Below are 13,621 nucleotides of genomic sequence, written 5' to 3'. Positions count from 1 at the left end.
TTGAATGACGATGAATTAAACAAATCTGAACCCATTCTTGTGAAACATTCCTTTGGACTTTGATCTTCTCGAAGCATTTTGAGATGTCTTCTTCTAATTAGGGGAAGAGACTCACTGAGATCCGATGTTTTGGACATCATGTTAAAAGACTGTCTTCTTTCATCATCAAGTTTGATGATATCCAAGATTTTGCCCTCATACTTGAGAAATTCTAAATCATATTTGGATCTATTTGTGATAAGTTTTAATTTTTTGGAATTGGATTCATTGATTTGACCACTAGTAAGGAGTCTCACATTATTGCTATTTTCATAAACCAAATCCAATCCAATAAGGTTTCCTAGAGAGTTACCAATCCTTTTTAAGATGTTAATGTGCTTTAATTCTGGAGGTAATGAGTAAACTAAAAACCAGGTGGGAATTAAAAAATCTAAAACACTTTCATTACAATTAGGAACCCAATCAAAGAAATGAATAGCATGGCCTTTGAACATACATTCAGAGGCCTTAATAAATTCTTTTTTAATTAAATCATCATAGCAACGAAGATAAAGGATTCGATTAGAGAATTTAGAAATACATACCTGGGTGCCACAAAACTCTTCAAGCCAGTTGATCAGTCTATGCAAATTAGTAAGAGGGCCATTCCAATAGGCAAAAAGGCCTTCCTCTTGACATTCTTCCCATTGCTCTTCGCTGATGATGAGAACCGTGTTGTCGTGTGCCATTGAGGAATGGTGGAGGGGTTTAGAAAAATTAGGGTTGAGATGGGGATTTTTGCTAGCTTTGCAATGCGGAGGGATGTAGGGAGGGGACGGAGGTGAAGAAGGGCGAATCGGTGAATGAGATGGTATTACTAGTTGATGAAGACGAGAGAAACCCTTGAGCCCTAGACAAGGAGAAATCTAGTTAATCCTAGCGTACTTGGTCAAATTGAACACAACAATCTGTTTATCTAAGCTTGAAACCAAGAATATTTTGGATGACATCTCTCAGCTAGATCTTATTGTCATGTTTTCCTCCCTCTCCATTTGCAGATCTGCCAATGGCGCATAATAATTCGATATGTGAACCTTCTCTGTGCCAAGATAGCCATGATCGCCTGCCTTGCTTTGGAAACAATGGTTGAAAGGAGCTTTGCCAGACTGTTTGGAAGTCTGAGAGTGATGCTGATGATCTTTACCTAGATTAGTCCTAGAAAAGGGTTTGGGGTTTTTCATATGAAGTCTGCTATTCGCATTTTTCACACTGCACTTTCTACTCGCCTTTTTTTTCCCCCTCCAATATGCTAGTTAGTTTTACATTGATGTTTATTTTTTTTTCAATTGTAAAATGCTATTTTAAAAATTTATGTTTTAGCTATTATTTTACAATATTGTTCTTATTTTTAATTTTTTAATTTTACATATTATAAAACTAATAATATTGTCAAACTTATTAGATATTTTGATAGTTTGAATTAAGTAATTAACAATTTACTTTTTAAAATTAAATATTTCAACTTATAATTAAATTGATAAAAATAAATAATTCATTCATATAATATAATTTTTATTGTTATTTATATATTTCTTAAAATAATATAAATATTAACATTTTTAAAATTCCTTTCAACTCTTTCTATCATTGTTCTTATTACTACCTACATAATTTCTTTTTTAAAGATTGCCATTGAACTTGTTCAAATCTAGACATTATGACCAAAACACATTATAATCAATACATTCTAAAACACTTCTGCTACCAAATTTAAAATTCCTTCAAAAGTCATATAAATTTTACAATCCCTTAACATTTAATTTTCTAATTTCAACTCAGTCATATAGATTAATCAAGAATTATTAATTATTTATTTACAGACACTTTGAAATTTGAGCTCCACAAATCGAGTCTGCATGAAAATGTGGTGCTTCTAATTGCTTTAAACACTGTAAAAAACTTATCGTTGCACCGTCTTCCCGTTGATCGAAACTACAAATTTCATAGGGGCCAGAACAACTTCGTTGCCTCCTTCCAAAAAGATAGACGACATTAGCGAGAAATTAGAATTGCCTAATTTGGACTGGACGTCTCGTTCACCTTTTGTCTGCCGGAGAGTATTTTATGATATGATATGATAGATTTTAATGACGTCCACGAGACTAAAGTAGTCTATGGGACCCATGCAATCACCCTCCCGAGTTAGGAGCGAAACTAGTAAGTTGCAAAGTTTTGGTTAACTTGTCTCTCCTTTTCTGAAGTTTGATAATCAAATCCGCTGTTCTCTTCACTTGATCTTCTTCGAATAAATAGTTGAAGTCCTTGTTCTGCAATATTTTTGTATAACCATATCTGATATCGTTGTAAGCCAGACACTCCTTGACAAAGTGCTGCTCTGTCTCAACTGTTCCCATATTACAGAATAAACACATTCTGTCTGCCCACTCTTTCTTTGGAACTTGCCATCCACTAGTTTCACATCGCAGCTGATGTGTATTAGTTCTAAATTGTGCCATCAATATTTTTACTTTCCGATTAATAGGTGCTCTTATATAAGCTTTTTCATCATGATTAGAAGTGGAATAAATCTCTTCACGCAATATTCTCAATATTCTCATCGGAACTCATCGGTTTACTCGCACCGATCATTCTTTCTTCACTTAACACGCAACCCAAATGGTTTAGGCGGGCCTTTTCTCAAAACTATCAAATTCGTAGGTTTTAGCTTACCCTGCTCTACAATACATGGGGTTGGATAAAAAACAGGACAAAATGTTCGAAATAGATGTTTTCTTCAGGTGTTTCCTCTGTTCCGGGGACCGCCTTTCCTGTACTTCCAAGTTTCGGATATACTTTGGGATTTCCCTATTAATGGAATTGAAGAGGTTTCAATGCTCTGCAGAAAATTCAAAATTCTAAAGAGAAAAGGGATAGTTTCACTTAATAAAATAAATTTCTATTGCCTAAATTATCTGGATACCCAGTTTCTGTTTTAGTTGGTGTTTTATTACACAATTGTTAAATTTTGTAACGTCTATAATCTCTATACCCAAAGCCAATTTCAGTAACCTCTCCCATTTTGATATTGGCTGCTTTTATCTAGTACGGGTTCATATTGCTCGGTAAGTTCCATACGTAAAATCAGTGTTAAGGGATCCAATTTCTTTATTGGTTGGTTGCTTTTCATGCGCCATAGCCTATAATCTAATTACCAAAATCAGCATAAGTAGGTCCAGTTTCTTTATTAGTGGTTTCTTTAGCAGTATGGACATATTACCTATATTATGATTACAAAAAACTATATCGGTAGACTTACGATTACCAAAATTTTGTATCAGTAGACAATCTTTCTACATTGTCTGGTTTACCTCAACACAGAAGCCTTATTAATATAATTGGTATCCGAAAGTAGTATTAGTAAATCTTATTTCGTTCTGTCCCCTGCCTAACTTTGCCCCCGTCCTTTTACGATATCCAATTCCTTCTCGAATTGAGATAGACGAATTTGGTCAGTGCATCATGATTTGTGGTTGCAGCATAAGGAACCCCAGTTATCCTCAAACAAGGACGCAATATGCTTTAGAAGATACGCTTTCATATTGCGAGGCAAGATACAATTCGAACCATAACTGATCAATCGCAGAATAGCTTCCGGCTCTGATCTTGGGATATAGAACTCAGGCAGGTGCAGAGCCGTCTGCAATGGGAACACTCAATTTTGATACGTCGGAGATTTTCCAAAGACCTGTCATTGTAGAAACTCTGATGCATGCTGTATTATGCTTGGTTCCTTTGTGGGTGGCAGTTATGGTAGGAATTGTAATTGGATGGTTGTGGAAACCAAAATGGGCTAGTTTGGGAATCCTGGGACTGAAGAGCAGGCCCATACTGTCATGGATTACTGCTCTTCCAGGTTTGGGTACTCATCGCCTCTGGTTTGCTGTGACTGCCTTGTCCGCGTTTCCAATTTTGAGAAAACTTTGGTACTGTTTCAAACCTTACAGGGACAAAGACGAACAACCTCCAGGTGATGAAAGGTAAATCTAATGTGAAATTTGGTTTCTCTTTGCAATTTGCTGCCTTGCCCACCTTCCAATTGTGAGAAAACTTTGGTTCTGTTTCAAACCTTACAGGGACAAATACGAACAACCTAGAGGCGATGAAAGGTAAACCTGATGTGAAAATTTGGTTTCTCTTTGCAATTTGCTGACTTGCCCGCCTTTGCAATTTTGAGAAACTTTGGTAATGTTTCAAATCTTACAGGGACAAAGAAAAACAACATCCAGGTGATGAAAGGTAAACTTGATGTGAAAATTTAGTTTCTCTTTGCAATTTGCTGCCTTCCCACTTTCCAATTTTGAGAAAACTTTGGTATGGTTTTAAATCTTACAGGGGCAAACAAGAACCTCCAAGTGATGAAAGGTAAGACCAATGTGCAAATTTGGTTTCTCTTTGCTATTCGCTGCCTTCGCCGACTTTCCAATTTTGAGGAAACTTTGGTATTGTTTCAAATGTCACAGGGACAAAGACGAAGAATCTTCAGGTGATGAAAGGTAAACTTAATGTGAAAATTTGGTTTCTCTTTGCAATTGGCTGCCTTGCCCACCTTTTCAATTTTGAGAAACTTTGGTACTGTTTGAATCTTACAGGGACAAATGTGAAGAACCTACAGGTGATGAAAGGTAAACTTGATGGAAAAATTTGGTTTCTCTTTGCTACTTGCTGCCTTTACTGACTTTCCAAAAACTTGATGGAACCTTTGGTATTGTTTCAAATGTCACAGGGACAAAGACGAAGAATCTTCAGGTGATGAAAGGTAAACTTAATGTGAAAATTTGGTTTCTCTTTGCAATTGGTTGCCTTGCACACCTTTTCAATTTTGAAAAACTTTGGTACTGTTTGAAATCTTACAGGGACAAATGCGAAGAACCTCCAGGTGATGAAAGGTAAACCTGATTGGAAAATTTGGTTTCTCTTCGCAATTTGCTGTGTAAATGGTTCTTCTATGGTAAAGAATTACCCTGAATTGGATAAATGCATCTGTTCTTTTTTGATAGCCAATTTCTGTAATGAATTTTCTCCAAAAACTGAAATTTGGGTCTTGTCAGCTTTTCCTTTTTAACATTCAAGGAGCACAACTCAAGTGTCTTTTAGAACGCCAGAACAAGCATTATAATTTATATGTTAACCTGTTCTATTATGTTACTAGCCGTTGAACTGACTTGAAGGATTTCCTCTACTGTTGAAACTTTATTATCGGCATGTTGCATCCATTCGGATATTGAATTTAGGCACACGAAAGTCAGAATAAGCACTATAATTCTATTTGGTAGCCTATGTTGAAATGACTGAAGGGTTTAACCTAGCGTTTGAACTTAAACTTGTATGTTGCATTCTTAAGGGCATCAGTTTCATTCCCACAGGGCTATAGTCAAAGCCAATTTTGGAATGAAAGCCAGATCAACCATTATAACTCTATATGGTAATTTATATAATGATTTGACTACTGAACTGACAGAAAGGTTTGATAAATGAATATCATTCAAATTTCAAACTAAACCTGTATTTTAGGGCCATCATTTTGAATTCTTACTAGTTTATAAGAAAGAACATATGAATCAAACTAATCAGCTATGCTAATTCTATTGATAGCCTACACAATTATGATTGTAACTGAAGAAAGGATAGAAATGGTTTAGTTCAGTGGTCAATTAAATTGGTGTGGTGCATTCTTAATGACACCAATTTTATTATTACAGGGTTCTCGTTGTTGCCAAATGAAATTCATTGACATGTACCTTATCCTATTTTATGTTAAGTCTTTCAATGCTGAAAGCACAAAGGAGGCTTAGCCTAGAGGGCAAACCAACCTGCATATTATATTTGTGAGTCCATGTGTTCCATTCTTACAGGGTTATGGACAAAGTAAAATTGCATTCAAAACTTTGGGCATTTGTAACTTGCACATCAGAATGTTTTTCTATGTTGGAGGCAGTTTTCATTTTTTTTCCCTTCATAACAAGAAATTTACATTCAAAACGAATTTAATTATTATTTTATACCTCTGGGATTGCGATATGTCCATGAGGCTATTTTTGGGGGATGGATATATTTTCAGATATATGGAATCTCTTGAGATTTAATTTTAGGCATTCACCAAATATATCAAACAAGAGATTCAATGTTGACTGTTTATTGATTCAAGTATAATGGTTTTAGATACTTCATTGGTTTCATTACAACAGGAGACCCCAAGGCTGCAAAATTGCAGAATGTTCAATAATAGGTATAACTATAGGAATATAAACATAGAAATATACAATTGTAAAATGGTAAACCTTCTTAAGCAAGGTCTCATTCAGGCTATTAACATCAAAATTGGTCTCTTGGCTTTGTGCTCTTTTACCAAATTGTGACTCATCCCATGAGATCTCAATCAACTTGTGTTGCACCACATCATCAATATGCACAACATCTTTAGGATCCATACCAAATGCATGGCTAGAGTCTCCAAATTCTTTAAGAGTATGTTTAGCTGAAGTTGCAAGAACTATGAACTGGAATGAACATCTCTCCTTCCCTTGAGCCGAGGTTCTTCCTCTTGACCAGATAGATGAAGCTATTGGTGAACCAATTCCTCTTTGTAACTTGGAAACTAGATCCAATGAGTGCTAAGTGTTCCATTTATTCTCATGAGAGATGGATTCATGTTGAATCACTACTCATGAAACATGGGTCAATGAGTTTGACTCAAAAATCACACAGTTAAATCCTGAGAGCAATATCACAATTTGACTTGCTGTGGAAATTATCTCCTACTTATCAATTGATGAGCTTAAGGGGCTTTATAATGAGTGGTTCATAAGGCACAACACTCGGTGAAGGTTTTGCAAATGGGGTTGCAAGCTTTGGGTTTAACCATGGAGGAAACTCCATAGTTAAGCGCGCTCAGGGTGGAGTAGTACTCGGATGTGTGACCTCTTGGGAAGTCCTGGTGCTTCACCCCTGTAAGCATCACCTAGATCCAATGAGTGCTAAGTGTTCCATTTATTCTCATGAGAGATGGATTCATGTTGAATCACTACTCATGAAACATGGGTCAATGAGTTTGACTCAAAAATCACACAGTTAAATCCTGATAGCAATATCACAATTTGACTTGCTGTGGAAATTATCTCCTACTTATCAATTGATGAGCTTAAGGGGCTTTATAATGAGTGGTTCATAAGGCACAACACTTGGTGAAGGTTTTGCAAATGGGGTTGCAAGCTTTGGGTTTAACCATGGAGGAAACTCCATAGTTAAGCGCGCTTAGGCTGGAGTAGTATTGGGGTGTGTGACCTCCTGGGAAGTCCCGGTGCTTCACCCTTGTGAGCATCACCTAGATCCAATGAGTGCTAAGTGTTCCATTTATTCTCATGAGAGATGGATTCATGTTGAATCACTACTCATGAAACATGAGTCAATGAGTTTGACTCAAAAATCACACAATTAAATCCTGATAGCAATATCACAAATTGACTTGCTATGGAAATTATCTCCTACTTATCAATTGATGAGCTTAAGGGGCTTTATAATGAGTGGTTCATAAGGCACAACACTTGGTGAAAGTTTTGCAAATGGGGTTGCAAGCTTTGGGTTTAACCATGGAGGATACTCAATAGTTAAGTGCGCTCAAGCTGGAGTAGTACTGGGATGGGTGACCTCCTGGGAAGTCCCGGTGCTTCACCCCTGTGAGCATCACCTAGATCCAGTGAGTGCTTAGTGTTCCATTTATTCTCATGAGAGATGGATTCATGTTGAATCACTACTCATGAAACATGGGTCAATGTGTTTGACTCAAAAATCACACAGTTAAATCTTGTTAGCAATATCACAATTTGACTTGCTGTGGAAATTATCTCTTACTTATCAACTAGCTGCCTGTGAGATTAGGACCTTATGTGAGTGGCATACAACTTTAGTTCCACTCTGTCCTTTCCATGACATGTCAACCATCGGATAGCCTCCTTTTGAGCAAGAGAATCTTTAGCCTTAGGTTTACTGAATGCTAGATCCCAAATATTAACAAAATCAATTCATTTCTGCCAAAGTATAGATGTATCCTTAATGCTAAACATCTTCCCTGAGGTGTAAAAAAACCAGTTATTCCCACACTATTGTCAGAATAGGGAACTTATCAGCCCTAAGTGCATAATTCTTGGGTCTAAGAGCATATGCTGCCATGTCAAGTGGGGTTGTGCTCTACCTCTATTGCACAATAGGCCTAATATGGTCTTCAATGCTCATAAATTTCTAATCTAAGCTCCTTTCTTGGAATTGTTTGCTTCCCACACTATTGTCAGAATAGGGAACTTATCAGCCCTAGGTGCATAATTCTTGGGTCTAAGAGCATATGCTGCCATGTCAAGTGGGGTTGTGCTCTACATCTATTGCACAATAGGCCTAATATGGTCTTCAATGCTCATAAATTTCTAATCTAAGCTCCTTTCTCGGAATTGTTTGCTTTATTTGATCATGAATGTTGTTATGTTTCGCATAGATCTCTCCAATCAGGAGCCCACTTATCCTCACAATAGGTGAGATCATAAAGAAAATTTATTTGCAAATAACATCTGCAAACAAATTGAAAGTGGTAAATATTAAATAAAAACTTAAAATAAAAAGTTAATGATGAAAAGATTGCAATCATTCTAGATTTATTATCTAACAGTTGACCACCAAGCATCATCAAGTACCTCTTGTCTCACCTTTGTTCATTCTCGTAACTTGGCCTTGGCCCACTTTCTTAAAACTCCACAAACCACCATGGTTGTAGAGCTTCTTGCACCTCCAATACCCTCCAATAATAGGAAATCACTAGCAGGTCTTGTCACCACTAGTTTGAGGAATTCCTTCCATATAAAATTATTTAAGGTTGCAGGTTATGTGTGATGGTTGTGTACAAAAATTCTATCTCTAGCACCAGTTCTATCTCTAGCACCAGCTACCAATTTCTTCACCTGTCTTATTAATGTCTTTCAACATATTGTTCAATTGTTTCAATGAATGAACACATGGGGTACAGGAAATTGATTTTTGAGTGCTCTTCACCATTGAACTACCTATTTTATAATTACAAGCTGAATCGGTCACAATCTGCACAACATTCGAAGCTCTTATCTCCTTTGTGGTCTCCCTTAAAAAAATGAAATTAATAGTATGGAACTGTGTGCTTTTTGAAGCAATCAACAACCCCAAGAAAATATGAGCTAGCTGAACATCTAACAGTAATTTTAATGAGCAGCCCAATGCCTAATATCATTTCATCCATCTAATGGAGCAACTTGTCCTATGTAAGACCCTTGCTGGTTCTATCTCCTACAAACACTGAATTGTTACACCTTTTTGATGTTTTGCATTTTGTCAAACACTTTGCATAAAACCTCTATCTTGCTGGCTTTTATTTCCAGATTGTTTTTACTTGCTTGGAATGGTTTCAATGAAATTTAAATGCTTGGAAATGATTACCAAAATATCCATGAAAAGAACTAAAATGCAAATGCAATCCTTTTTGAATGCATAAATATGATTTCGACATGTAAAATGTGCACCTACAGCCAATGGACATTTTCACAAACGCTTGGCATGCAATCCAATAAGCTGATTATGAACAGTTAAGATGTGACATTACTCCTCTTATTCCACTTTAGGAAATCGAATTGCATAGAATGAACCATAGTTCAAAATCTCGTTCTCTGCCACTTATCAGTGAGGCAAAAAAAAAAAGTTCTCAGAAAATATCGGAGATAAATCAGTAACTTCTTGGGAATTTAAAAAATGACTTCAATTTAATTAGTAATGCATTTTTTTTGCAAAACTCCACAAGGATATGCATCTAATGAGTCAGTAAATGAGTAAACAAACCAAACAAGCTGATCTAGATATATATAAATGCAATATGTAACAAAATTGCATCCTCATGTGGAATGTCAATGGCTGGAAACCATATTCAACGACTCTGAACTCTAAAGCAAAATAGAAATAGAAAATTGTCTTTGTAAAACGATAAGCAAATACAAATGTCAAATAAAATATGAAACTAATCTACATCTTCTCCTTACCCTTCCCACTTAAAAAAAAATTAATTTAGAAAACTTACTTGTGAATCTGGATTTGCTTGAAAAATCTAGTTGAATTTGCTTTGAATCCACTTCAAATCCACTTGTGATCGATCTACAAGGCTGCCAATAACCATTTCTCTCCAGCAAAACCTTTCTCCTCTCCTCCAAAAACTCAAAATCACAAAATAAACAATGAATAGGCAAGTCGCTGGGTGTCTTAGTTTTACTAGTGCCACCCAAGAGAAGTAGTTATCACGAGAAGTTCATGATTTATCGTAGAGAAGTGGGCAACTTATCGAGAAGAATTTGAGGTCTTCTTTGTTTGATTTTTATTAGGATCGTTGCATTTGTAATGACACCGCCATAATGTTTGGTATGTGTTTTCCAAATGCATCGATCTCTTTGAATTTGTATGAGGAATAAACCAAAAAAAGACATGTCCCTTCATGGGACATTTCTATTCATTAATGTAATTAATATAATAATAGCAAACTTAACCAGAATTGTGTGTGTGTGTGTGTGTGTGTGTATTATTGTAATTATATTAACTTGTCTCTGATATCACAGGTTTATCCTATTAAAGCTACCAAAACATCAACACTCCCTCTTAGCTAGGGAGGATAAATACATGACAATATATTAACTCAATGTAATATACTAATATCTTTGATCATGTCATGTCCCCATTTTGGAGGCAATTTGATTTAATTAATTTAATTAATTAGGTTGTCCAAAATAATGAATATTTTATGAGGATGACTAATTAATTATTTTAATTAAATAAATAAGTGATATTAAGTTAATTATTTATAAAGTTATCAAATAAATAAATATAAAAAGGTAACTTTATATTTAATTAATTTAATAAAGTGACTTGAATTATAAATTATTTTATAAAGTCACTTAATAGATAAAATAAAATAATGTTCTAGAAGCTTCTGGAGAAAGTGGAGGAAAAAGAATAAATAGGCACCCCGGGCTTCATTCTAATCATCCAGTTGTTTATTTCTCTCTTGACATCAAATTGTGATTCAGTCACATAGTCTATTCTGGAGCCAAGTGGTTTCAAATAGTCAATTGATCTTTGGGAACGAAAACTCCCTTGGATTAGCATAACTAAGGAAGTGAAATATCTTCTGAAGGGTTGCACATTTGGAGGTGATACTTCAGTCACTTCAGCTAGGGCATCATTGGGCCTAAGGCCATTTTCAACATTTCAGCATTTCAGGAGGCAATTTTAGCAGGGCCGAAATTATTGGAGGTCATTTCTAGCAGGTCTGAAATTATAGGAAGCCATTTTAAAGCAGACTTGAAAAAAGCAGGCCGAAAAAGTAGTTCGAAAAAGCAGGCCGAAAAAGCAGTCCGAAAAAAGTAGGCCGAAAAAGTAGTTCGAAAAAAGCAGGCCAAAAAAGCAGAACCGAAAAAGCAGGCCGAAAAAGCAGGTTCGGAAAAGCAATCCAAAAAAAAAAAAAAAAATCCGAAATTTTTTTTTCGAAAAAGCAAAAAAAATTATTACAGCCATCTACAATCAGGGGCGGCAGCTAGAGAGGCACGACTTGGGCATTTGAGGAGGTTATTTTCTGTTCAGTGGTATTGCAATACATCTATTCTCTAAGGCGACTTCATATGCCAGGTCTGATGTGTATTTTCATAGTTGCCTTTCACTATAGAGTGCTGTTGTAATTGTCATTTCCTATCAGACCTATCATTCATTAATAGATACATCATTCATTTTTACATTCCTCACAATGGTATCAGCAATCCATGGCTTTAGTTGTATTTAATCATGCATGTGATTAGCGTACTGCTGTAGGGGAGTATTGAAGTTAGATATTTAGTGTTGCATTAGTTTTCATTGGCAGCTGTAGGTGCATATTACTTTACCAGCATTCATCATATTTTGATATCTTTGTAAATGCCAAGAGTCTTGGCTAACTTAGTATGAATATTGTATTGGATACTCATTCTCAATTAAGGAGATACAATTGCTGGTCATTAATAGTTGTTTTTGAGCGTTAATATATCATTTTTAATCAGCCAGTTAGCTTGCATACCAACTGTTTGTTAAAATACCAGTTGGCTGTAGGTGATCATTTTCATGATTAGAACTCATATATGCATTCACTATTGCCAAAATTAGTTGCATATTTATGTTAGGTCATTGTCTAGACAATTTGGAGTCTTTTGTAAGCATTCTCTTTGAGGCAAATCCAAGCAAGAATCACTGCAGCAATCTGAAAAGTTATATCAGTCAGAGGACCCTTGCTTGCAAAGTGTTTGACGAAATGTCAAACAACTGAAGTATAAAAATTTTTGGTGTTGGAAGAAGTTATAACCTATTGGGGTTATTACAGATCAGAAGATATACAACATTTCGATATCACATTTGCTATCATGAGTCGTGGGCTCCTAGAATATTGACATTCGATATCTACCAAATACTCAAAAGTCTTGATATCACATGATATCATGAGTATTGGCCTTCCAGAATATCAATTATAATCACCAAATACTCTTTGAGTTGGCCTTCCAGAATGCATGATATTCACCAAATATTGTGAGTAATGGCCTCCCACAACATCAGGACGCGTAATATTCACCAAGTGCTCTGTGAGTAATGGCCTTCTAGTATATCGATAACATTCACCATGTGCTCAAAAATGTTTATAAGGTATGTACGCATGCATTCTCATAATGCTTACCATATAAACATCTACTAAGCAAAGTATAATCTATCATGGTCTGCATAGACATTGTAAGATATGCATCATAATAGAAAATTAAGTGATTGTAAGATCGTCACCTTTCAATAACTTCTACAATTTCAAGTGATGATCATTTGAAAGTCGTCACTTCCTCATGATGTACATAGGGGGTAGGTCCATCACATAGTCACAAAGTATATTAATGAATTGCAATCCTCTTGACTGCTACAATTTGTTGATCACCAGAGAATTAATCTCAACATGGTTTACTCCCTTTGAATCAATATGACCAAAATCACTGAAGGTTGATTAAACCACATCCTTTATCTACTCCTCTCTTTCAAGGTTTCCTCTATTGAAATGTTAGGCTCCTTCTGAATCTCAATCTCCCTCTTCCTACATTAACATACTCGGAGGAAAATATCAAGACAAATAGCTCTTATAATGAAATGACAAATATGAGAGAGATTAATGTGATATTCAAGAGTAATAATATTCAAAAAATGTTTATAATAATAAATAATATTGTCCTTATCCTCCAAATAACATGATATTTGAAATGACATTCTTATTTATTATTAATTTTATTCCATTTTATTTAAACTTCATTCCATTTTATAACACTTGAAATTTATTTCATAATAATACTACCAATTTGTATTACGATGTTACTAGTCCCAAATTAATTAATCTCAATATCCTTTGATTGAAATTCACTAGTATATGCATGAACCTCATGTACTTTATTCCTTACTTGGCCTGCTGATGTCAAGGGCTGTCAATACTAGTGGGCGGCCACTAATAGGTCGTACTCATCAGTTTTCATGCATTTAC

The 13,621-nt window shown here is 35.4% G+C and overlaps 1 protein-coding gene across 4 annotated transcripts in view; it reads left to right on the top strand.

Annotated features, from left to right (window-relative positions):
- Positions 1-2,618: 2,618 nt before the first annotated feature.
- LOC149540080 (uncharacterized) overlaps positions 2,619-13,621 on the top strand; it is a 109,010-nt gene continuing 98,007 nt past the window's right edge. For 2 of the 4 annotated variants that reach the window (XM_089801276.1, XM_089801274.1), the window contains exons 1-8: positions 3,545-4,016; positions 4,113-4,145; positions 4,243-4,275; positions 4,372-4,401; positions 4,500-4,532; positions 4,629-4,661; positions 4,763-4,795; positions 4,893-4,925. In XM_089801276.1, the coding sequence (XP_089657402.1) occupies positions 3,682-4,016; positions 4,113-4,145; positions 4,243-4,275; positions 4,372-4,401; positions 4,500-4,532; positions 4,629-4,661; positions 4,763-4,795; positions 4,893-4,925 (563 nt within the window). In that variant the 5' untranslated portion in view covers positions 3,545-3,681. Of the gene's footprint in view, positions 4,017-4,112; positions 4,146-4,242; positions 4,276-4,371; positions 4,402-4,499; positions 4,533-4,628; positions 4,662-4,762; positions 4,796-4,892; positions 4,926-13,621 lie in introns of all 4 variants that reach the window. The other 2 variants (XM_089801275.1, XM_089801277.1) reach the window with 2 other exon arrangements.

Source organism: Cupressus sempervirens, chromosome 9 (assembly GCF_028749045.1).
Source record: "Cupressus sempervirens isolate cs-2001-9-10 chromosome 9, ASM2874904v1, whole genome shotgun sequence".
Classification (NCBI taxonomy): Eukaryota; Viridiplantae; Streptophyta; class Pinopsida; order Cupressales; family Cupressaceae; genus Cupressus; species Cupressus sempervirens.
Note: the sequence above shows the minus strand (reverse complement) of the source record. Positions and strands in the feature narration are given on the sequence as shown.